A 25454-nucleotide genomic window follows, 5' to 3' on the forward strand; every position below is an offset into this window, starting at 1 on the left:
AGTGAATAAAACACACAATTCTTGCCTTCATGATGACATGTAGTATATATTTTTATCTTATGAATGCCATGAAAGAAGTGCATAGGGAGGATATACTTAGAGCTGTGACCTCTCCAGATGAGTTTAAGCTGAGCATTGAAAGGTAAGAAGTCAGGCATGTCAGGAACAGGGAGAAATGTCCCAGGCAGTGGAAACAGCAAGTAGCAAGTGGAAGTGAGGGCCTTGGGGTAGGGAAGAGACTGGTCATGGCAAGAAGGTTAGATTTAATTGAAAATGTAACAGAGTAATCGGAGGGTTTTAAGCAGGGAAGTAAAATCCAGTGCATGCTTTAAAACAATTTTTCATTTGCTATACTAAGAATCAGTTTACTTATCCTCTGTGAAGAACTGTCTAGTTTCTACAGAATAGAAAAATTTCTGAATAAATTTCTTAGCTACATACAGACGCTCCTCAACTTATGATGGACTTATGCCCTGATAAATCCTACACATCAACTGAAAATATTGTAAGTTGAAAATGCATTTAACATATTTATCCCACCAAACCTCAAAGCTTAGCTTAGCCTACCTTAAATGTGCTCAGAATGTGTGCATTAGCCTACAGTTGGGCAGAATCATCTAGTTCACTGCACACCGCAGAGTACTGGTTACCCTCATGATCGTGTGGCTGACTGGGAGCTGTGGCTCACTGCTGCTGCCCAGCATGGAGTATCATACTGGGAAAAGATCAACACTCAGAGTATGGTTTCTTTTGAATGTGTATCACTTTTGCACCATTTTCAAGTCAAAAAATCCTAAGGTGAACCATTGTAAGTGAAGGACCATCCATATATTTGTGTTATACTTACAAATACAGAAGAGCCATTTAAATAGTTGTCAGTGACAACTACAACAACTTATTTGAATGGCTTTTCATTCAATAAGATACTAATAACTTTTAAAAATTTCTCTTCCAGCTGGTGGAAGTTAAAGGCCCCAATGATCGTCTTTCACATAAGCAGATGATCTGGCTGGCGGAACTGCAGAAGCTGGGGGCTGAAGTAGAAGTCTGCCATGTGGTTGCAGTTGGAGCTAAAAGCCAAAGCCTTAGCTAAAAGCTATGGAATTGGGGATATTTGGTCATACATTAATGTAAGATTTTCAAGAGTATAAAACATGTTTTATTTAATTTTGTTATCGTGCATTATAAACCTGATAGTTTGACTTGTCATTGTACAATGTCTGCATATCAGAAAACAGTGTTTGCTTGAATACATTCATTGATTCCACACAGTGGGTAATAACCTTTTTTTTTTTTTTTTGAGACAGTCTCGCTCTGTCACCCAGGCTGCAGTGCAGTGGTGTGATCTCGGCTCACTGCTACCTCCGCCTGCTAGGTTCAAGTGATTCTCCTGCCTCAGGCTCCCCAGTAGCTGGGACTACAGGTGTGCACCACCACGCCTGGCTAAATTTTGTATTTTTAGTAGAGAGAGACAGGGTTTCACCATGTTGGTTGGCCAGGTTGGTCTGGAACTTCTGACCTCAACTGATCTACTTGCCTTGGCCTCCCAAAGTGCTGGGATTACAGGCATGAGCCTCTGTGCCTGGCTGGTAATGAACTTTTTTAAAAGAGAAAAACCTTGTTGACCATTATTGGAGCTGGATGCATCTATGATTCGATGTGCAAAAAGCTGGAAAGCTCAAAAACAAGTGATGATTAACCTTTAGGTTTTTTTTATAAAAAAGTAGCGGCCGGGCACGGTGGCTCATGCCTGTAATCCCAGCACTTTGGGAGGCTGAGCAAGGCAGGTGCATCATGAGGTCAAGAGATCGAACCCATCGTGGTCAACATGGTGAAACCCATCTCTACTAAAAATACAAAAAATTAGCTGGGCGTGGTGGCACACGCCTGTAGTCCCAGCTACTTAGGAGGCCGAGGCAAGAGAATGGCATGAACCCTGGAGGCAGAGCTTGCAGTGAGCCAAGATTGCGCCACTGCACTCCAGCCTGTGAGACAGAGTGAGACTCCGTCTCAAAAAAAAAAAAAAAAAAAAAAAAAAAAAAAAAAAAAAAAAAAATGTAAAAAGTAGCATAACCAATGTTTCCTTCAAGTAATTAATTATATGGGAAACCGAGATTCTCGAATTTATCTAAGTAAGTTTTTCTTTACTTCCCTATACACATTTAGCTGTTAAACTTTGTTTTATGATTATCTAAGAAGGGCTGAAACAGTTGAAATTCCAATTTCTTTAGGAATTAAAACAGTCTCATGAAGTTGTGTTAATTTGTAACATGTAAATGCTTGTTCTACTGATTGGGCCTGGATCATGAAAGGAATGGAGTCTTTATCAGAGGCAGTTGTCTTTCATTGTCCTTCTCCCTGGGACCATCCCTAATACCTAGATCAGGGGTATTTTCTCTGTTGACAGTACAGTCAAATCGGCTGCTCATCACCATTGTGGGAGGGTCTCAGGCTGGGCAAGGGGGTGTGGTAGAAAGGTGATTTATCCATGCGGCAGGCCCAGGAGTCAGGGACTGGGATCCCAGTCTCTCGACTTGTTTGAAGCCTTCTTGGGGGAATATTACTCCCCAGTTTTTATATTTATTGAATGGAAGGACCAGTTAGGGCATGATCCATCAATATCCACATGGCCTTAACTTTAGCCACTTTCGATTTGCTGTTAAAAAAAGTTACTGGTCACTACCTGGCTTTAGAGGGCAAGCAGAAACGTCCCATGGATGACACAGAAGTATGGGTGGGAGAAGATGCCTTCACCTCTTCTATCACCATGTTCCAGCAGATGATTTCATACTGACAACAACAAACAGTCGCTGTGGAATTTTATTAAGCCATCAAAATTTCCTTCATTCACATTCAATACTGTTGAACAACAAGATAACACATCTTCTTGCTCATCCCACTTGAACTCAAGTCATCAGTTTTAGGCACAAAGGTTTTAGTTTTCTCGGGAAATCAAGTTTTAACCACTTGAGGTTACTACTGCAGCAAGCAGATTTTGTTGACAGATGTGAGCAGCTTTCACCCTCTGTTTGTTAGTACAAATTAATATCCTTTCCTTAAATAAAGTTAGTTAGAATTTTTGGCTTCAAAATCGGTTTCCATCATAAAATAACAGCAAGACACTGTACACCTTTATGTATGTTCAATACTAGAAATTTCACCCAGCGCATCAGCATCTGTGCGGCGTTCCCTCAGCACGGGCTCTGCTGGCGGGCAGTGGGGGTGCTGAGCTCTCTCTAGTGCGCTCTGTGCAGCCACACCACTGCTGTCACCACATGTCCCTCTGACGGCAGAGGTGGTAAGCAGCTTTACCCTGGCCTGACTGAAGGCTGTCATAGTTGTTTTTCATATTATGCACAATAAACTGTGGCACAATAATCATGATATAACAACTGTCCAGCAAAAATAAAACTGTATTTTACATTTGATTATCATACAAAAATATGCATTTTTCTATTTTTAACCATTATTAATAGTACCTAATATTTTTAAACTTGTAAATTAACAATAAAATACTACAAGAGTTAAAATAAATTTGAGGGAAGAAAATTACAGAGGGAAAAATGCTCAATCCAAAACATTTAGTAATAATAAAAAAGCAGCTAAATGAAAAAGGGAGAATTGTGATTACACTGTCAATGGTAGGATATGCTGTGGTGTTATAAGGAGATTAGGTCTGGTTTCTAATCAAGGACTGTAAAATGTTTAATAATTCTATTTGTATAAACTGAAACTAGCCCTTATTTTCTAGGCAACAAGTTGGCAAAAACCTTGGGTTTACTCATAAAGTGAATTTCTTAAGATATTTTGTAAGTACTCCTGTCCTGTTATATCCAGAGACATTATCAAATTTTAAAAGGCAAATAATTCAAATAGAAACAGCTATTCAGTACATATAAAGGTAAAATACAGTTATCTTGAAAACACTTGTTTTAGAAAAATAAGCTAACTAGACACTGTACTATAAAAATTTTCCGTATCTTAGGATGGCAGTTTAAGAAAAAGTCAAATTTGAAAGTATCCATGATTTAAGCAGGGAATGAAGAGTGTGGGGGAGGCGGTGCCCCGTTTCACTGCTGTAAGAAGCTTCAGCTTTGACCTCTACAGTGGTGGGTAGGCTCTTGTCACACAGTTTGGAAATACTTTGAGATTCAGATCAAGCAAACAACTGTGTCTGCTCATTCTCCTCAACTATGCTGTCAAGAAGTTGGGGGCTGGGGGAGCACTTCTCTCATCATTCAAATGGCAGTGTTTTGAGAGAATCCATTTTTTATTTCTATTCTATTCCTAAGCATTAGGAACTATGAGAGAAGGAGGACATCTGTGCAGGTGCCCAACTCGTGACCTCATTAGCTATTTCCAGGGGGAAGTGCCAGCAATAGTTTACCACACTGGAAATACTGACGGCCAAGCCCAGCAACGCCTCCCAGCAAGCCTTGTTTTTGAGGGCGGGTTTTGGCATAGATGGCACGCTCCTGTCTACAGCATGCTCCCCTGAGGAATCAGCACCCCACAGGCCACTCCCCAGTGGCTTTCAGAGGAACAAGACTTTGGGGACTCCTGGCTATGAAGCTTAGTAAGAAAAGCCTATTTCAAATATGCAATGGGATTTTCACACCCCAATTTTAAAAAGTGAAATTATATTTTCTTCTGTAATATCTGTATCTTAAAGTCAAAGGCACTTCTAAGTTTAATTATCTGCAGCAAATGCTTTAAAATTAACAGTGCATATCATTTTAAAGTTAGCCCTATGAAGTTAAAAGCAAACTCATGATTTCAAAACACAGTGATCTAAGGTCACAAAGAAGGTGATCTAAAATAATAAATTCTGGCCACAGAACACTGAACCTTCATCAGGTGAGTTCAATTAGAGGTGACAGAAAGTTACCAGAAAAATACATGAATACTTCCTAAAACCTGCTGGAGGTTTTATCAGATGTTCCTAAAAATGATAATGAAACACAAATTTCCTAACTTTCCTGTTGTCTGCTGCCTGGGGTTGCTAATGTGACTATCAGATAGCCTTCAGGTGGTAGGAAAAATGGATGGAGACAAAAATGTAGCAGACAGAACATGAACAGTTTGATCACAGTTACAAGAGCCAGACCTGTAATGACAGAAAGAGGACAGGAACAAAATTTACATCTCTCTTAAAATAAGTGTGAAAGAAGCATGATTCAACATGTTTTTAAATATTAGTGCAAATTCCAACTATTATTCTTACATATAAAGTTATTAAAGCTTCAAACGCCTAGGTTAGCAATTTTAATTCAGAGGAAAAAAGTTGACAGCTTCCCTCAAAATGTTCAGAAAACACCCTATTTTAGTCTTCATTTGCTAATGTCTCAGTAGACAACCATATTTTGGCCCCACTTAAAAATTTACTTAATGGTGTTCCTAAAATGCTTCGTCTGCATAGATTCCCTACAGGAGAAAATGGAAATGAGGAGGAGAGAAACTCCGGTGTCCCCAAGGTGTCGGTGTCGTGAGGGCCGCTGGCGTTGAAATACATCCTGCTCTGGCCGAGCTCCCCATAGCAGGCCTCCAGGGGGCCACTGCACTGCTGCCGCAGCATCCTGCTCAGCACATCGACTTCATCAGCCAGGAGGGAGAGCTTGTGAAAGGCCGTGATGGAGCCACCCAGGCTGATCTGGGCCTCAGGAACCCAGCGGAAGTAGCACAGTTTCCACAGTTTTATGTGTGTTCCAGAGACACGTGGCAGAATAACACCGTGCAGGTTGACGGGTTTGGAAAACCATTCTCTAAAATATTGCTCTGTATCACTGTTCTGGCTGTCGGTTTGCTGAGGTGGATCTGGCTTTGGTTTTAATATCAATGAATTTCTCCTTGGAAGTAATTCTTGGTCACTGATGATTCCATTCTTTAAGGCAGACGGCATTCCTCTTAGTGTGGAGCTGTAGCTTTTCTATACAGAAGAGATTTTATTATGTTCCGGGGATTCCCTTTTTAGAAAAATTGTAAGGATGCAATGGCAAATATAAACTCAATACTATGAAAAATTAATGGAATTTCAGCCTCAAAGAACATTTTCCTCCCTTCCTCTGTGTCCTTATTCTAATCCTCCTCCCCTGGAATTACACTTTTTTATGTGTTGACTCTACCTAGGCTGTTACTATCAACCTGAATGGGGACGGGGATGACAGTATCTCCTATCCACTAATTTGCCTAAGGATAAGTTCTAAGACGGGCTAGAAAAAACCCTAGACCTGGCCGATTCTATCAAGAACAATGGCAAACTGAATGGAGGCAGTCAGAAGGCCAAATGTCTGATTCTTTGTTCTGTACCTTTCAGTACTCTCCAAATTTTCTACCAAAAAAAATCCCAAGAATATATTTGGAAATTATTAAAAAGGCAAACAATGAATGTTATTAGGACAAGAATATAGCAGTCAGGAGGCCATGACTACATCACAGCCAGGTGGCATTCCCTGCCACAGTGGCGGCTTGAATCATCAAGAAGTGGATAAATGGAGCTTCAGTAAATCGGGCTTGCAGGCTCAGAGCTGTAATCTGCCCACTCTCAGGTACTGAGACTTTGTGGGCCTCAGACACCAGGAAGAAAGTCGGGATACAGTCATTTGAGTTAAAAAGGGAATGACCCCTCAGAAACCCGCATTAGCAGTGTTACTCTTGGAAGTGCCTTTACTTTTAACGCTCTCTGTTCTGAAAAAGATGTGTTTGGTTACGTGTGAGCCAACATCACATTTTGTTAGCTGTGATTTACCTTTGTCCGTTTAAAAGACTTCACGGAGCCATTCTGTATACAAGGTGTGCTCTTTCCAATGTAGAAGGGGTTATGGAAAAGGGTGCGATCCTTTGCTGTAAACTGGAGAGACCAGTCCCAAACAGAGGGGAATTTTAAGCCCTTCTCATCACCCAATTGGATATTTTTGCTTATAGCAAATTCCTGCAAAATAAATAAATAAATATTTGCAAAACTAAAGATTTTCTCATGAATGCCTTTTCTCGGATGAGCCCCTCATCATTATACAGGTTAAATGTTCTGTACTGCAGCCCTCAAGACCCACCAGAGTGGCACTTTCACTTCAAGAAAGGAGATGCTCCTGGCCTTTGAGCTCAGAGAAGCCCCATAGTCCCCATGAACAAGGAGTGTGCTATTCAGGTGCCCTCTGCCTTAGGACCGCGAGGAAGCCGTGCCCTTTGGGCAATAAGAATGTTATTAAGAGAAGTTTCACTAACATGATACTAGAAAGTCTTAAACATGTTGAATTTATTTCTATAATTACAGTATTTTACTTTTATGAGCACACGGTCAGTACATTTAAGTAGTTACCTGTTGGTAAGTGGATTAACAAAATCTTTGGATGGAAATCACTGCCACCAATTTTATAACTTACTTCCTAAGTGGGGAGCTACACTTCACTGAGCCAGTGATCTCAAATCACAGACCACAGAGTCAGGGTAGGAAGGAAGGGATCAACTCCCCTGTGGTCCTAGCATGTGGCTAAAACCATGGAGACCATGTACATAGGAGACCCCCCTTCACAGGAGTCCACCTCTAGCCCGGACTCTGGGCTGGTGCAGCCTAGTTATCTGGCTTCCCACCACAGTAAACAGGCAACACAAGGCTACAGGGTGACAGCCAACCACCTCATTGTGAGGAAGACATGGAGCTCCTCTGGAAGGCAGCCCAGACCATTTCTATGAAGCACAGTCACATTTAGCAACGTGGAGAAAGGACTTTCATCTTAGCTGACTGACGGCAGCAGGCTACCACAGCAGCATATACACAACAGTTCCCTGGAGGAAATAACCCCAGACACAGAGTCGCTGGATGATGGAAAATGTCTGATTCTTTGTTCTGTACCTTTCAGTACTCTCCAAATTTTCTACCAAAAAAAACCCCCAAGAATTTATTTGGAAGTTATTAAAAAGGCAAACAATGAATGTTATTAGGACAAGAATATAGCAGTCAGGAGGCCATGACTACATCACAGCCAGGTGGCATTCCCTGCCACAGTGGCGGCTTGAATCATCAAGAAATGGGTAAGCTGTGTAATAGCACAGGACATTTTGTAAAGTTTTACAAAATTTTCTATCTCAAATAAGTAAAAATTCATTAAGCACCAAATATACATACTCTTAACAGTTTTGGCCAGGCGCAGTGGTGGCTCATGCCAGTAATCCCAGCACTTTGGGAGGCCGAGGCGGGCGGATCACGAGGTCAGGAGTTCAAGACCAGCCTGGCCAATATGGTGAAACCCCGTCTCTACTAAAAATACAAAAATTAGTTGGGCGTGGTGGCGTGCACCTGTAGTCCCAGCTACCCAGAAGGCTGAGGCAGGAGAATCACCTGAACCTGGAAGGCGGAGGTTGCAGTGAGCCGAGATCATGCCACTGCACTCCAGCCTGGGTGATGGAGCAAGACTCTGTCTCAAAAAAAAAAAAAATTAATTACTTGAAATTTCATCATGTACATGGATTAAAAACAACCCATTTGCTTTAAACACTGTTAAGAGCTGAAATCTAGTAAAATATGAACCCGAACCTGTTTTAATGGCCCTTCAGTAAGTATATAGAAAATGTCCTCTTGGCCAAGTGTGGTGTCTCACGCCTGTAATCCCAGTACTTTGAGAAGCTGAGGTGGGCGGATTGCTTAAGTCCAGGAGTTCAAGACCAGACTGGGCAACATGGTGAAACCCTGACTCTACAAAAAAATACAAAAATTAGCTACGCGTGGTGGCGTGTGCCCGCAGTCCTAGCTACTCAGGTGGCTGAGGCAAGAGCAGTGCTTAGACCCAGGAGGCAGAGGTTGCAGCGAGCTGATATTGTACCACTGCACTCCAGCCTGGGTGACAGAGCCAACCTGTCTTAAAAAAAAAGATGTTCTCTTTTTTAAAAGGTGAAAATTAAAAATATTTATCTCCAAGAGAGATCAGATTTTCTATAAACACTACCTGGCCACTAGCACCTAAGGTGGCCTCAGAATGGAAAAAAAAAGAAATGCTTTGGGCTTTTTGCCTGTGTGGAAGGGGCTGAGAACGGTTAAGAATCACGACCCTTAGATAATGACCAGTTCCTGCTAGGGAGGAAGGGAGAGGAGGATTCATGTTAGTATTTGTCATAAAAAGCTTTTGAAAAAGCCAAATTAAAAAAATAGAGCACTAGAACATGAACAGGGAAAGCAGATGAAATACTTGTAGAAAGTATTTTTTTACAGCTCCCGCAATACAATTCAGTAATGTTCATTCCTGGTGAGAAGTCTGTCAGCACACACAGCATCAGCCAAGCAGCAGAGGCAGTGGTGTCTGGGGGCCGGGAGTCCTCCATGCAGATACCCACCCATGCACTGCCCAGTCCCCAGACCCCAAAGTCTTTGTCCTCGCCTCACGCACCTTTTGCAGGCTCACACTGTCTGTGTGTGCATGGGGTAGTGACGGGAGAGAATGGGGAAGAGCTGAAGGAGGCAAACAAGGCCGAGGGAAAGCCTGGCTCGAGGCAGAGAGGGGCCCCAAGAATGATTATGGTGACGAAAAATAAAGACGAGCCACTGGGAGAGAATGTATTTTAGGAACAAATGAGCGTTCCATGCCTCAGGAGCCTCTGAGCCTGTATCACTGGTCCTCAGCACAGTATCTGGAAAGGTCAAACTTTCCTGGTGGGATGGGCAGGGGACAGACTCTGGCTCTATCACCCAGGCTGGAGTGCAGTGGCAGAGTCTCAGCTCACTGCAATCTCTGCCTCCTGGGCTTAAGCCATCCTCTCACCTCAGCCTCCCCAGTAGCTGGAACCACAGGTGCATACCACCATGTCTGGCTAATTTTTGTATTTTTGGTAGAGACAGGCTGACGGTGTTGAGTTTCTTTGAGCCCTGGGTTCCCCAAAAGTGGCAATGCTGGACAATCTCTCCTGCCTTTCGTGTCCTGAGAACTGGCTCCTGTGGACTGAGACTGCCCTCCCTCCTGATTCCCCTGTCTTCTGACTATAAAATCCCAGGCCTTGTCCTTTTCTTTGGGATGCCCATTAATTAAGTTCTCCCTCCTGCAATAGCCTAAATAAAATCAGCTCCTTAACTGACCAGTGTGTTTTGTCTTTTACACCAACAAATCCAGAATAATTCATATGTCTTTAGGAAAATTTGCATAATGATTCACAGTTTTTTTTATGTTTCACCTCATACAATGAGACTAAAGGTGTAAGTGTTAGTTTGACAGATCCATTTTACAGGTTAGGAACCTGGACTCTCAGGCTGAAGCCTGAGTGGAACATGGGCCTAGCACTTTTCCCAGACCAGGACCAGAACTCGGGTTTCCCGCTCCCCAGGCCACACTGCCTAGCCCAGGGCCTTACGGCTGAGGCTGAAGACCCTGGAGCTCACTATGAGGGCAATCCTCTTCCTAGAAAGGCTTCCTGAAGGCCCACAAGAGCTGCCCCTTTCTGTTTCTCTCAATGGTCTCCACGGCATTTGTCAGCTTCTGTTGTTGGTTCGAGGTGGGTGACATAGCAGTTTGGTTCAGAATGATTTCCACCAGTGGCAAGCTGTAGCTAGTTTCAAGTTTGGCTTGAGACCCTGCTTAGTCATAAATTCTACATCAATGAATTGTGACTGGAAACTTAAAACTCTTGAAGGAAAATAATCTTGTTTTGTTTATCCTACTGACCTAGGAAATAAATGTCCTATAACAGGGCTTTTGTTTTTTACTACCCAATAGCCCAAATGTGAAATATAAATACAAAAGCATGACATTTAAGGTGGTTAAAGTAACTTACATCTTTAAAGGGGTTTACTACAAAACATTTACAGTAGAGTAAAACAAAAAATGTTCATTCATAAAAATAATTTCCTAGATTTTTGTGTCTTCAAAATAATCCATTCAGAAATTTCAGCTGAAAATGGCAGTAAGAGAGTTTTAAATCATAGATTTTAAATAGGCAGTGAATTATACTTCAATTATGCCTCGATAAAGTTGTAAAAACATGGAAAACGTAGCCACAGCCACAGGGTTGCTTACCGTGCTTTGCTTCACTCGCTGGTGAGGGGAGTTGAACAGGAACGTGCCAAACAGTGAGATCCGGGTGCTGTCGTACAACACTGCCAGGTAGGTTTCAGAGAACTCGAAAGCTGCAGGATATTGTTCTAACAGCTGCCAGGTGGCATCCAAGAATAGCAAAAATAAAGGAGACTGGCAAATACAAAGAGACAATGGGATCATTTAATGTTATCCTTCAGCCGTTCACATTTACTTCAAAATGTACTGCTAATGTTAAAGAAGAGATGAATGAGAAAACATCTAAGCCTAAAACACTTGGCTTCTAAGCTGGGCTATACACATCTATCAAACCCAAGAAGTAACGTTCAACCGTGACAAACATCGCGACCCTTACTTGCCCAATACATGTAACAAGTTGAAATGGCAAAGCACACAGTTGAGCAGGTTGCCAATATATGAAGGGGGAAGAGCAAAATATGTGTTTAAGCATGTCCTAGAAACAATTCTTTAGATTATATAACAAAACAAAACCATCAACCAAACTTCTCTAATTTTCAGCTGATCATGTAGGCTCAGCATCCAGAAAACATCCCCACATTTCAGAAAACACTTTGGGATCAGCCTAGGTCACATGGTGTGTCCCCAAGTGCAGGAGCGGGTGACCACTATTTTTTATGAGACACCACAAGTCAAATGGTGCTCTCTGAAACAACCTTCTAAAAACTGATCTGACTGACCTGCCTGGCCGGTAAGATATGTGTAAGGCCTTCCGCAGCCTAACTAGAGATCTAAGGCAGCCACTAACTCCACAGCTGTTACAAAGGTGGCCCTCTCAAACTTTCCATCTTAACCTATGTATCCCATTTTAAGAAAATATGATATTCCAAAAGTGATTTTTCAAAATAGCTAATGTGCTTGTTATCTGTTTTTCAGTATTTTATTCAGAATTTTTTCAGTAGTTTTCCACTTAGACAAATTCAATAGACAACTTTTAAAAATTTCACCTTCATAGTTATGATAATCTTTATAATAAGTACATCAATTTGAACTCTAATCCATTAGTTAGCTTTGGACTAAGGAAACTAAGTTGTACTAAATACAGTATTTTTTAAAAGCCCCTTCATCTTTTAATGACACATATTTTATTTTGTGTATCCTTAAAGACTGATAAAAAGGCATCAAGATTTTGTTACCTCTTTCTCTGATCTCTTTAGATGGTTGCATCTGTCTAGAAATTGATATCCTGCCATGACCCACTCCTTCTGTATCAGACTCTGAAATCCAATAATTGTCCTAAAATAGGGATCCAGCATCACTTGAATAAGAGAAGCTACACAACAGCTCAAGTCTCTTCCTTCCTCCTCTGTCAATAAAATGGAAAGAAAATGATTACAACACAGAAAAATGCTGAGAGAGAAAGGGAAGGAAAGATAGACTAGATAATTTAGTATTCTGCACACCTAGACTGCCTTCCAAATCTGTATAAGGAAATTTTACTGGATTACAGCAACTCTAAAATATTACAGACTTGTAGATAAACTAAATTAGCATTTAATAGGAGATGGTCTTTTATACATGGATATTTGCCAGATAATAGAAGCTCATCGCTCATACTTTTTACATTCGAATGGTTTGTGGTAGAAAATCCGTCTAGACTCCATTCTACTGCTCTTTTGTCAAGGTATTAAGTATAAGGTAATCTTTCTACTGACACACCACATGGCAATACTGAGAAGTAAATGGGGAGAGTGGGACTGTTCACTACTAACTGAAGCTGTGGCAAACAATTCCCTCCTGTCTTTTATAGTTGTTGTCCTTTCCATTGAGGCCAGAATTACCATGCTATCAAAGCCAGCCAGGGAAATCAGAAGACAACTATTGACCAATATCCCTTATGATTATAGATGTAAAAATCAATAAAAATATGAGTAAACCAAATTATACAGGAATGCAAAGTTGGTTTAACATCTGTCAATAGTGGTAACATACCACAGTAATAAAGGACAAAACCAACACGATCATCTCATTAGATGCAGAAAAAGCGTCTGATACAACTCTACATTCATTCCTGATTAGGAATAAAAGCAAACTTATTTAAAATGATCAGAGACATCCACAAAAACCTACAATTAATGTTATTCTCATTTCATTGGTGAAAGACTGGATACTCTCTCCCTAAGATCAGGAAGATGATAAGGATGTCTGTTCTCTACACTTCTCCATCTCATTGAACTGGAGAATCTAGCCAGAGCAATTAGGCAAGAAAAAGAAAATAAAAGGCATTCAGATCAGAAAGAAAAAGGTAAAAACTGTCTTTGAAGACAATATGATCCTGTATGTAAAAACTCCTATGGAATCCACAAAATAACTACTAGAATTAATAAATGAGGTCAGTAAGGTCACAGAAATTCTGTACACAACAATCTGAGTACACAGTAAACCTGAAAATGAAATTAACAATTATATTCACAGTGACATAAAAATAAAATACTTGAGATTTAACAAAATAAATATGACTTGCACAATAAAACACTGCTGATAAAATGAAAGATCTAAATAAATGAAGCAGCATAATTCATAACAGCCACAAAGTGGAAACAACCCAAATGTCCATCAACAGGTAAATGGGTAAGCAAGATGCATTTACAAACAGTGGAATACAATTCAGAAATAAAAAGGGAAAGATTGCTGATACACACTACATGAATGAACCTCAAAAACATGTATGTTGAATGAAAGAAGCCAGAGGCAAAAGGCCACATATAGTATGATTCCATTTATATGCAACGCCCAGAAAAGGAAAATCTAGAGACAGAAAGATTAGTGGCTGCCTGGAGCTGGGACTTTTGGGGTGATGAAAAATTTCCAAAACTAGACGCTGTATATTTACTAAAAATTACTGAATTACAAATTCAAAATGGGTGAATTCTATAGTATGTAAATTTTTAACTAACAAACTGTTTAAAAATAAACATATATAAAAATGCTAGTAAAATGAAGGTTCAGTGCTACTTCTGAGGCCTTTTCTATTACAAATGCATGGAGAAATGGAGGATGAGTAGGGTCCTCCAATATGATAAGAACATCCACTGGATGAGAGAAATTGTGATTATTAGGCTCTGCATGCATTTGTGAGTTAAACACACACTCTGACTGCATCAGTTCAGGATTACTTTATATGACACATTACTATTTTATTTTTTTCTAAGAGTCTTAAAGATTTTTGCCTTGTTAAAGTCAATCAAGTTTGGCAGTTGTTAAACGTACTTCTGCAAGCCTGGCCAGGCACGGTGGCTCATGCCTATCTATAACCCTAGCACTTTGGGAGGCCGAGGTGGACAGACCACCTGAGGTCAGGAGTTCGAGACCAGCCTGGCCAACAAGGTGAAACCCCATCTCTAGTAAAAATACAAAAATTAGCCAGGCGCGGTGGCGCATGCTTGTAATCCCAGCTACTCGGGAGGCTGAAGCAGGAGAATGGCCTGAACCCAGGAGGTGGAGGCTGCAGTGAGCCGAGATTGTTCCACTGCATTCCAGCCTAGATGACAGAAGCGAAACTCCATCTCAAAAAAAAAAAAAGTGCTTCTGCAAGCTTAAGCAACATTTTGTATTCACATACTATGCAATATATAGTCTTCCCTCAGTATCCATGAGGAACTCATTCCAGGGCCTCCGTTGGATACCAAGATCCACAAATGCTTAAGTCCTGGATATAAAATGATGTAATATTTGCATATAACCTATGCACATCCTCCTGTACGCTTTAAATCACCTCTAGATTACTTATAACACCTAATACAATGTAAATGCTATGTAAACAGTTGTTATACTATACTGTTTAGAGAATAATGACAAGGAAAAAAAGTCTGTTCGTGTTCATTATGGCCAAAGTTTCCCCCACCCCAATATTTTCAGTCCTGGGTTGGCTGACCACAGATGGGGAACCCATGGGTACAAAGGGCCTACTGTATTATAAGAAGGTAGTTTTTAGTCTATTAAACTTTATCTGCAAACTTCAAAATTCTATTAGCTGTAATATATTTAATATGTAATTATCCTTTGCTTAACTGAAAGATTTTTACATCACCATTTATTCCTACCAAATATTACATTACTAGCTATTCAGCAGTTCAGTCTGTTTCTTCATCTCAAACTGTTTCCTTAGAGTCATAATCTAGCATGAGCCAGAAGGTATTTAAACTAAAACAAATTTGTACAAATTAGAAAGACAGCAAAAATACAGAGAGAGAATGCCCTGTCAAAATTAACACTAAGTATTAATCCATTAAGGGATTAATACTATCCTTCCCATAAAATAGGAAGGATAATTTAATAAAGGGTAAAAACTGGACTACTTTCTATTCTTCTGTTTGCAGTCCTTGTGCCACTGGTTTTTATTTTTTATTTTTAGTCTTGCTGTGTTGCCCAGGCTGGAGTGCAGTGGTGCGATCTCTGCTCACTGTAACCTCCGCCTTCTAGGTTCAAATGATACTCCTGCCTCAGCCTCCCGAGTAGCTAAGACTACAGGGCGTGCACCACCACACCTGGCTAGTTTTTGTATTTTTAGTAGAGACAAGGTTTCACCATGTTGGCCAGGCTGATCTCGAACTTCTGACCTCAAGTGATCCGCCTGCCTCGACCTCCCAAAGTGCAGGGATTACAGGCTTGAGCCACCACGCCCAGCCTGTGCCACTGTTTTACTCAAATGATGTGCAAAATCTGTAATGTATTTGATGGTACTGTAGTAAATAAGAAATAGCTAAAACTGATGTGATTTACTTGAATGGGGACAAGCAGTAAACCAAGGTTGGCTGGCATGGTGGTCATGGTGCTTTCAGGAGTTAACTTTAGTTACCTTGTAGGACTACAGAGAGATGTTTGCTTTCTAGCATGTATACAAGTTCTGCTGAATGCTTAAGGAATGCCCTGAAGAGAGAAAAGGAAAAGTAGTGTTAAAAATCAAATTTCCACTACAAATACATAAAGTACTTGAAATCAAGCAAATCTAATTTCTCACTTTACAGATGCTCTCTGACTCATGATATTCCCATGACTCATGACCCATGATAACTCATGACCCATGATAACCCAGTGTAAGCTGAAAATACCCTAAACTGAGAATGTGTGGCTGACTGGCAGCTGTGGCTCCCTGCTGCTACTCAGCATCCCAAGAGAGGATTGACTGCTTTCTACTGAATGCACATAGCTTTCACATTACCGTAAAGTTTCTTTAGTTACTTACACGATTTCTCAAAGGAGTATATTTTGTAATGTTTGTTTTCTTTTTAAGAGACAGGCTCTCATTTTGTCACCCACACTAGAGTGCAGTGGCATATCACAGCTCACTGTAACCCTGAACCCCTGGCCTCAAGTGATCCTCCTGCCTCCGCCTCCTGAGCAGCTAGGACCACAGGCACGAGCCACCATGCCTGCCTAGTTTTACAATTTTTTTGTGGAGATGGGCATCTCACTATGTTCCTCAGGCTGGTTGTGAACTCCTGGCCTCAAGTGATCCTCCTGCTTCAGGCTCCCTAGGACAACAGGCACATGCCACCATGGCTGGCTAGTTTCCAATGTTTTTTGTGGAGATGGGGTCTCACTATGTTGCTCAGGCTGGTTGTGAACTACCGGCCTCAAGTGACCCTCCTCCCCAGAGCTTTGGAATTACTGGCATGAGCTACCACAACCAGCCCCACTTTGAAAAATTTTTTTTTTTTTTTGAGATGGAGTCTTGCTGTATCGCCCAGGCTGGAGTGCAGTGGCGTGATCTCGGCTCAATGCAACCTCTGCCTCCCAGGTTCAAGTGATTCTCCTGCCTCGGGCTCCTGAGTAGCTGGGACTACAGGTGCGTGCCACCATGCCTGGCTAATTTTTGTATTTTCAGTAGAGACGGGGTTTCACCATGTTGGCCAGGCTGGTCTCGAACTCCTGACCTCAGGTGAGCCACCTGCCTTGGCCTCCCAAAGTGCTGAGATTACAGGCACGAGCCACCATGCCTGGCCTCATTTTGTACTTTTTTATCAGGGAAATTCATAAACCCTTTATGAAAAAGAAGGGGTTGACTTATGACAAAACTATAGAGACTGAGAAGAGATTAGTGGTAGCCAACAGACACAGATGGGGATGAGGGTGCACCTATAAGAGGGCTAGCACGGGGGAGCCTTGTCATGGAACAGGTCTGTATCTTCCTGCGGTGGTGGTTACGTGAACCTACACACGGTAAAATCGCACAGCTGTGTTAAGGGCATGCACACAGACGAGAGCATGTATGAACTGGTGAGTAAGAGCTATCCAGTGTCCCAATGTCAGCTTCCTGGTTTGGATGCTGTACTCTAGTTATGAGATGTTACTATTGGAGGAAGTTGGATGAAGAGTAAGTACATGGCTCTCTGTGCTATTTTTGTACCTCCAGTGAGTCTGTAATTATCTCAAAATAAAAAGTTAAAGGAAAAGAAAGTAAAGAAGTACAAACCTTACATATTCTAACCATCGAGTATTTTCCAGTGAAGATAACCATTTCTCTTCAGTTTCTTCAAAAGGCTCTGTAATAAATTATATACATATACATTTTTACTTTTTAAGTTTATTTTATATGATCCCTATCAGAGTAAAGAGATACACCAGTTTCTAATATTTAAAAGTTAGCTTTAAGTAAATATCATGCATTTTCACTTTAATAACATGGAATAAGCATTTAAGAAGACATTACAATTCTGTAACAAAGCAAAACAAAGCATTCCCCTGGGACTCCATCATCTTCTCTCTCACTCTTTCAGGGAAATCTTGGAGTCCAACCAACTCTGACTCCCAACAGCTAAGAATTCCAGCCTTCCCTGCTCAGCCTATGCCTTGATCCTGGCCCTCCTGACCTGTGAGGTCAGCTGCCCAGGCCCTAGCCCTTGGCTTTCTCACTGCAAGCCTTGCCCTCCTGCTTCCCTGCCCCACCCCTGCTGCCAGTGGTGCCTCTGTGCACGGCTCATGTGGCCTGAAGGCTAGCCACTGCATGATGACAGGCATCCTCACTGCCCTGCCCAGAGTGCACATAATCATTCAGGACACTAGTTTTTTCAACAACTTGCCCTTGCCCCGCCCCTGCAAGGCCCTCCCCCAGGGAAGTGCTCACTCATTGCTCAAGATCTGCTGCAAGGCTGCCTTTGCTGACTCCCTGGTGACTTAGAGGCTCTCTCGAGGAGGACCCACATTACACCACAGATGCTTTCATGTGACTCATCCCCCAGGACACATGAAAGCCACCTGATACATTTGCTCAAACAGATACATCAGAATTCTGAGGCTACAGATAGAACACAGCTGTTTGATACCCATGTCAAGTCACCTATCTCAAAGTACAACTGTATGTATTAAAATCTTAGTAAGTTTGTCTATAAGGTAATACAGTGTTCTACTCAGCAAATGCTTTTATAAAAGTATTCTACTATACCTTTCATGATCTGAAGGAAATTTAATACACTCATTTTTCCCCCGCTAAAACAAAAAGTAGTTTAAACTTAATTCCTTAGGAGGTTCTGAAGTTCTCATACAATAATATATAATTTGTACAAATAGTTCCATAGACTCCTTAAATATATCTATTTCTGTATTTTTAAGAACATCACTTTTCCTGACATCTCATACAACTCTGTATCCTGTGTTCATTATATATATGAAATAAGAATGAAATTACCATTAACGCATAGCTGCTTCAGTTTTACAAATGCTGCCTGTACTTCTTGAATATTAGGCAAGGTCTTATCCAAATCTGATTTGTAAACATCACTTCTCTGTGGGTGACTTTTAGTTATTGCATTACAAATCCTAATAAAGAAAAAAAATCCTTTAGTCATTACTCATTCATTTCAGCATATACTTATTTAACCCTTATTATAGACCAGGGGATAGGGAGAGGAATGAGACAGGTAAGATCTCTGTCTTCATGGAGTTTACCTTTTTTTTTTTTTTTTTAAGACAGAACCATTGCTTATTTTATTTTTTAGTTTTAGAGACTATTCCATCAGGTTTCTTTGCATGATTTTTCTGTATTCTCATAAAACTGAGAGCGAAATCAAGGAGAAGACAGGTAAACTTTGTTTCCCTCTTACCATCCAACTTCTCACACCCATCTGGTTTTGATTACTGCAGAATGCTGCCATTCACCTCACTGCCACCCCCACATGCAGTGCACAGAACTAATTAGATCATTTCCTTCTTTTCTTTTTTGAGACGGAGTCTCATACTGTCGCCCAGGCTGGAGTGCAGTGGCACGATCTCGGCTCACTTCAACCTCCCCCTCCCGGGTTCAAGTGATTCTCCTGCCTCACCCTCCCGAGTAGCTGGGATTACAGGCGCCCACCACCACACCTGCTAAATTTTTGTATTTTTAGTAGAGGCGGGGTTTTATCATGTTGGCCAGGCTGGTCTCGAACTCCTGACCTTGTGATTCACCCCCCCCTCGGCCTCCCAAAGTGTTGGGATTACAGGCGTGAGCCACCGCGCCCGGGCTCATTCCCTTATTTCTGATGGGAGAAAATAAAGCGCATCCATTGGAACACTTGCCCAAGAAACAGAAACACTGCCAAGGGGGGCAGAATGGCATTTAGATTAAGGAGACCCTACACTCCCACATCCTTCCACATGATGTAGACAGAAGGATGGCAAATCAGACTCACATTCTCCAGCTCTAGAGAATGCAAAGCACCTATTCCCACAGTCTTAATGATTTGCTGTAGGATGAACTGCAAGTACAGACATTCACCAAAATTCCTCCCACCCTTCCTCTATTCTTAGGAGAGGACGGGCTGCTATAAATATGTGCCATGGGGTCTCTAGATGTTTTCAAAAGAAACAGCCAGGACTGGGATTCCCATCTATATTCAACGGGTAACTTCCAAACCACTTTAAAAAAAAAAAAAAACAGAAAACCTTGCCGTTTTTTTTTTCCTGAATAGAAAAAGTAATATAAATTAGTGTGGAATGTTTAAAAACACCTAGAAAAGATAAGAAAAACAAAATCACTCAGAATTCCATAATTTTGGTGCAATCTTTCTAGGTTTCCTCTATGCACCTTTATGTGTATGGAATTTAATATATGCATGAAAAATAAAATGGCACTGTACATTTGCTTGATAAACCAATTTTTAAAAATTAAATAACATGAATATACTCCCATTTCATTAAAATATGTAAGGTTTCATGAATCTGCATGTCATCTTTGTGCAAGGGCTATGCTAACCTTCCCTGTATCATTCCAATTTTACTACTTGTGTTGCCCAAGCAAGCGGGGAGTTGACATTCTTGGTGGGGTGGGGTAGATGATAAGATAAGATAAATGGGCTGTGGTGAATGCCATGGATGATGTAATCATGGGATTACAGGCTACTTTAGGTCACATGGTCAAAAACAGCTGCCCTGTGACGATGGTACTGAAGCTGAAACCTAAATGAATAGAGAAGCAATGCAAAGATCTGGGGTGAAAGTGTTCTAGGCAGAGGGCAGCTAGTGCAAGGGCCCTGTGGCAGGTAATAAGCATGGCTGCTGAGAAACCTAAAGAAGGCCAGTGGGGCTAGATGACACACCTGAGGGAAGGTTAGGAGACGAGGTTGGACAACAAAGAGGATCTGTTCTACTTATGAAGAATAGGATAGCTGAAAACACAAAAGGCATTAAAGTAATTCTCAGCTTAATAAATCACTGAAACTGCCACTGGTTGTAAGGTTTTATAACTAACTCTCACCCAACAATGCTACAATTGTCCCTTTAACAGCAAAATTCCTAACTGTGCGCTTCATCAGCATGCATGTTAATGAAAACAAGGCTTGGAGTATGACACAGCAGACAGTTAATTCCAAATGGAGTTCAGGTAAATCAAAATCCACAGAGAATACGGACTCGTGTGAACTACAGTCACCTTCCTTTCCAGAAAACTGAAGGGTCATTTGAGGTTCACTTGACGGTTATTTGCTTCAGTGAATATGGCTCTGTCAGTTACGGTACAGTGGAAAAACCCTACGATCTGGCTGTACCAAAAAGGACTGTGATACACAATTTCTGAGGCCCTATAAGCCTTTTTTATAAGATCTGTTCATTTACTCCTCATTTATTCAACAAGTATTGAATAAATATCATATGTGCTTCCTGGGTGCTAAATATATAATGGTGTGCAAAACAGACATAGTCCCTCATCTCATGGAGTAAAAACGACAGGCAGTAATCAAACTGTAACACACACATATATAATTAAAAACTGAAATAAATGTAAAAAACTCAGGAGCTCTAGGAACATAGACTTTTGAGGTCTGATCAAACTTTAGAGGTGAGAGAAGGCTTATCTTGAGGAAATGATGTTTGAATTGAGATATAAAGAATGAGTGAGCCGGGTGCAGTGGCTCACGCCTGTAATCCCAGCACTTCGGGAGGCTGAGGCGGGTGGATCACCTGAGGTCAGGAGTTCGAGACCAGCCTGGCCGACATGGTGAAACCCTGTCTCTACTAAAAATACAAAAATCAGCTGGATGTGGTGGTGGGTACCTGTAATCCCAGCTACTCAGGAGGCTGAGGCATGATAATCACTTGAACCTGGGAGCCGAGATCATACGACTGCACTCCAGTGTGGGTGACAGAGTGAGACTCTGTCTCAAAAAAAAGAAACAAGGAGTGCCAAGTGGGTAAGCGTGGAGAGTGTTCCCAGATGAGTGCAAAGAAGGCAGTCCAGAAGGGAAGAGCGCTGGTCAATGTCAGGAGGTTGAAAACACCAGGGAAAGTCCAACAGGCTGGAGCCCAGGGGGAGAGGAGACATGGAAGGAGGAAATGATGGCACTTGTAACACACAGGCAGAGGTGCAGCTGGGTTCTGGAAGCGCATGGGTTTGTAAGGTGTCTGAAAAGTGAAGTGAGAAAATCTGAGGAGGGATTGGGGATGGGGAAGGGAAAGAAAGAGGAAGGCATCCAGGATGACCCCCGGTTTCTGAGAGCAGGCTGGGGGATGGCATGGAGGCCATATCCTTGAGTTTGGTTATGGACATAACGAGTTTAAGGAGCCTTTGAGACCTCCATGTAGAAGTCAAGGTAGACTGAAGATATAAATGTGTTGGCCACTAAAGCCACATTCTTGGGGGAACTTCTTTAGTAAAAGAACACAGAACATGAGGAAGCGGCCTTAGAATCTGTGTAATGTCTGGAGAGAAGAGGATGGGTCTGCAGAAGGCACGGAGTGCCAGTGAGGAAGAGGAGCTTCGGGAGAGTGGAGAGAAGCAGAGGCCGAGGGCCCAGGTGGGTTTAAGGAGAGAGTGATCAATAGTATTGCTCGCTGCTATGAGCACAACTGAGAAAGGCCTCCTACTTTAATGACGTAGAGGTTACTAATGACCACAGCAGATGATGCCAGACTCGTCTGTGGTGGCTAATTAAAACCACTGTTCTAGCTACTGCAAATGTGTAGACCTAAATAAGACACATCAAACTACAAGAAAAGTTTGATTTATCCTGAAGTGTCTCAACTGGATATCACTGCACTTTGAAAGTATGTTAGAGGAAATGTCATAGCAAGATGTCGGCAATGTAAGATCCACAAGTGTCTTACAAACCAAATAATTAAATTATATTTAGTGTAACCCCAATGTCAGTTAATTTTAATATTGTCACATTCTTTTCAAAATGGCAATTCTTATATAAAACATGGTGCTAACTAATTAGTAAGACTATGCATTTTGTTATTTTTAATTAGTAGGGAACTCACTGTAGTTATACATGACCATCTTTAAACTACATCTAAAACCATCTAAAGTGACAATGACCATTTCTCAATTACCTCTGGTCAATCTTCCTCTGCTGCAGCACGTCTTTGATGAGGGCCATTCGCACAAGAGCACTGCCGTTAGAGTGGCTCCAGCACCAGAGCTAGGGGAGAGGCAGAATCCTTACTTCACTGTGTAGAAACAATGGACGTCAGCATTCATAAAATCCAACAGAAATCACTTACTGGCATCCTTCTCCCAACAAAAGAATGGGAAAAGATCTTTAGATCTTGGTCTGCTAAAGAACTTGGCACTACAAAGTATTCTGGAAGGCTGGAGGGGAAAAAAAAAATTATATGAGTCCCGTGCTAAAAGCAGGAATAGTGTGCTCCTGCAGACCCTATAAATAATTAAGCACAGTTGTCCCCATTTAATGTGCACCCCACTTAGTAGCCACACGGTGGGCACCATGGGGGGCAGTGACAATCCTAGACATCTTAGTCTAAACATGTGCGATATGACCAATTCTTAAAAACCTAAATTTACAGCATGAGAAAATTCCAAAGAAGGTATTAGAAATATTTTCCAGAATGACTATTAAACATGTATGTGTTCACTGAAAAATATATCCACCTTTGTTCTCTTGACAGGCTATGGTTAAGGACTCCAGGCAAACAAAAGAAAACCCCACAAATCTACCAGGAGCTTCAGCTCTCTTCTTAAGTCCCTCTTCTACCTTTCCCCTTGCCTAAAAGGCACAGTCAGACTCTAGGACACTGATCAGACAATAATTACTAGTGGGCAAGCTCACTGCACCTCAAGACATCTTCCTTCTTTCCCCGACGTGGCTGGGTAGCCCATCACATGTTTCTCAGCACATATACCAGAGTGTGCTGGCCATGAAGCTTAAATTCCAGGGGAAGCAAAAGATACAAGCTACATGCTGCAAAGCACCTTTCTAGAACTGTACTAGAAGTTCCTGGTATTGGATTAACCAGTAATAACACAGTAGTGCTTTTCTTCCTTTTTCTAAAAAGCTGCTTTTGTGCATGAACTAATGAGGACTTCAATGACCTTAAAGTAAGGCATTCCAAAAAATTCATAATAACTAAATGACATTAAACAAATTAAAAAAACAAATTCCTAGTCACTTCTGGAAGATCCCCTAGGGAACCAGCTCACTATTCGGAAAAAATGTTAAGTAAAGGAGAAAATGTAGATATTTATATTGCTTTTCTTGTACGAACTGTGTTACAGGGCACTAAAGATCTGGTGAAAGAAAAGTTCGATAAAAGCAGAAAGATGATAGAATTAGAAGGTGAACAATCGCAATCCTTAGTGAAATAACGATCTGAGCAATGATCCTCCCTCCCAATGCAAAACTATTTTTGGGAGCTAAAACCATGATATAAAAGGGGAACTTTTACTGGGTGGATCAGGTGGATACCCTCTAAGCCCACTGGTCGTCAGGATTACAATGAGAGAGACACAGCCAGCCAGCCTGAGATGGGACGTGACTCCACAGGAGAACACAGAACCACCTAATGAAACATTCTTGCCAAAAGTACTGAACCAAAATCCAATTAAGCCTCTGTTGCTAACATTTTAAAGGAAATACTAGAGACAGAGGAACACATTACGGGACACCCTGGGGATAAAACCAGCAATATCTACAATGTGGAAAATTCTAGGGAACAAATGACCTGGTTTGTCAACAAATAGTAGGTAAAAAAGAGGTGGGAGGAGACTGTTGTAGATTAAAAGGCCTAAGAGACATATTAAGCAAATTCAATGTGAAGACTTTAGATCCTGATGTGAGCAAACCAACTGTAAAACACCAGTTACAACATATAATGCAGTAAACACTGACTACTGATGACAGTAAGGAATTACTATCAACTTCTTTTAAGGGATACTGTAATTTATATTAAGAAGCCCTGATCTTTAAAATAAAATATTAAATTATTAAAAACAAATATTCCATTAACCACAACTTGAAAGTCATCAATGACAACAGAGTTCGATGATTATTCATAGGGAAGTGACTTCCAGCCATACATAACATTGCTAAAATTGTACTTACCAAGTGGATATCATGTAACCTTCGTTAATAGAACAAACTCTCCACCCAGAAGCACCTGTCCTCTTGATTTCTCTGTCCCAATCCGAGTAAGTTTCAAAGAGTGGAGTTTTCTGGCTGCTGCCACCACCAGCTCCATTACCTCCTCCTCCTCCATCTCCTGAGGGAATTCCATTAATTTTGTTGGCTGTAGGAAAAAGCAACATTATGAATTTTAAGTCACATTTTCCCCAGCATTCCCTCTTCTCTGAATCTCCTGTCACATGCATACTCTGATGTGCCGTCTCTAACCCACTTCACCTTCCAAGTCTCTCTGAGAACCGTCTTCCCCTTTCCATTTAAAAATAACTTTTTTTTTTTTTTTTTTTTTTTTTGAGACGGAGTCTTGTTCTGTCGCCCAGGCTGGAATGCACTGGCATGATCTCGGCTGACTGCAACCTTCGCCCCACAGGTTCAAGCTATTCTCCTGCCTCGGCCTCTTGAGTAGCTGGGACTACAGGCACCTGCCACCATGCACCATGCCCAGCTAATTTTTGTATTTTTAATAGAGACAGGGTTTCACCATGTTGGCCAGGCTGGTCTTGAACTCCTGACCTCAGGTGGCCCACCTGCCTTGGCCTCCCAAAGTGCTGGGATTACAGGCATGAGCCACCAGGCCTGGCCTAAAAATAAC

At 41.4% G+C, this 25454-nt stretch overlaps 2 protein-coding genes and 1 non-coding gene across 5 annotated transcripts in view; 1 reads left to right on the top strand and 2 right to left on the bottom strand.

Moving 5' to 3' along the window:
• The window catches only part of LOC100596498 (FANCD2 and FANCI associated nuclease 1), a 33272-nt gene extending 31959 nt beyond the window's left edge, over window positions 1-1313 (top strand). Inside the window, 1 exon segment of the mRNA XM_030814371.1 lies at window positions 956-1313. Coding sequence (XP_030670231.1) covers window positions 956-1093 — 138 coding nt within the window. The 3' untranslated portion in view covers window positions 1094-1313.
• Window positions 1314-2018: 705 nt separating this feature from the next.
• MTMR10 (myotubularin related protein 10) overlaps window positions 2019-25454 on the bottom strand; it is a 54719-nt gene continuing 31283 nt past the window's right edge. Inside the window, exons 7-16 of one of the 3 annotated variants that reach the window (XM_030814372.1) lie at window positions 24785-24968; window positions 22947-23034; window positions 22776-22864; window positions 18658-18788; window positions 17446-17515; window positions 15829-15899; window positions 12167-12336; window positions 10995-11165; window positions 6746-6928; window positions 2019-2790 (exon numbers count right to left, since the gene is read on the bottom strand). In XM_030814372.1, coding sequence (XP_030670232.1) covers window positions 2680-2790; window positions 6746-6928; window positions 10995-11165; window positions 12167-12336; window positions 15829-15899; window positions 17446-17515; window positions 18658-18788; window positions 22776-22864; window positions 22947-23034; window positions 24785-24968 — 1268 coding nt within the window. In that variant the 3' untranslated portion in view covers window positions 2019-2679. The other 2 variants (XM_003280309.4, XM_030814373.1) reach the window with 2 other exon arrangements.
• LOC115835602 lies at window positions 20145-20249 on the bottom strand. The gene has a single exon (XR_004030641.1). It is a non-coding gene; the product is annotated as a U6 spliceosomal RNA (small nuclear RNA).

The sequence above is a fragment of the Nomascus leucogenys genome, chromosome 6, assembly GCF_006542625.1.
Source record: "Nomascus leucogenys isolate Asia chromosome 6, Asia_NLE_v1, whole genome shotgun sequence".
NCBI lineage: Eukaryota > Metazoa > Chordata > Mammalia > Primates > Hylobatidae > Nomascus > Nomascus leucogenys.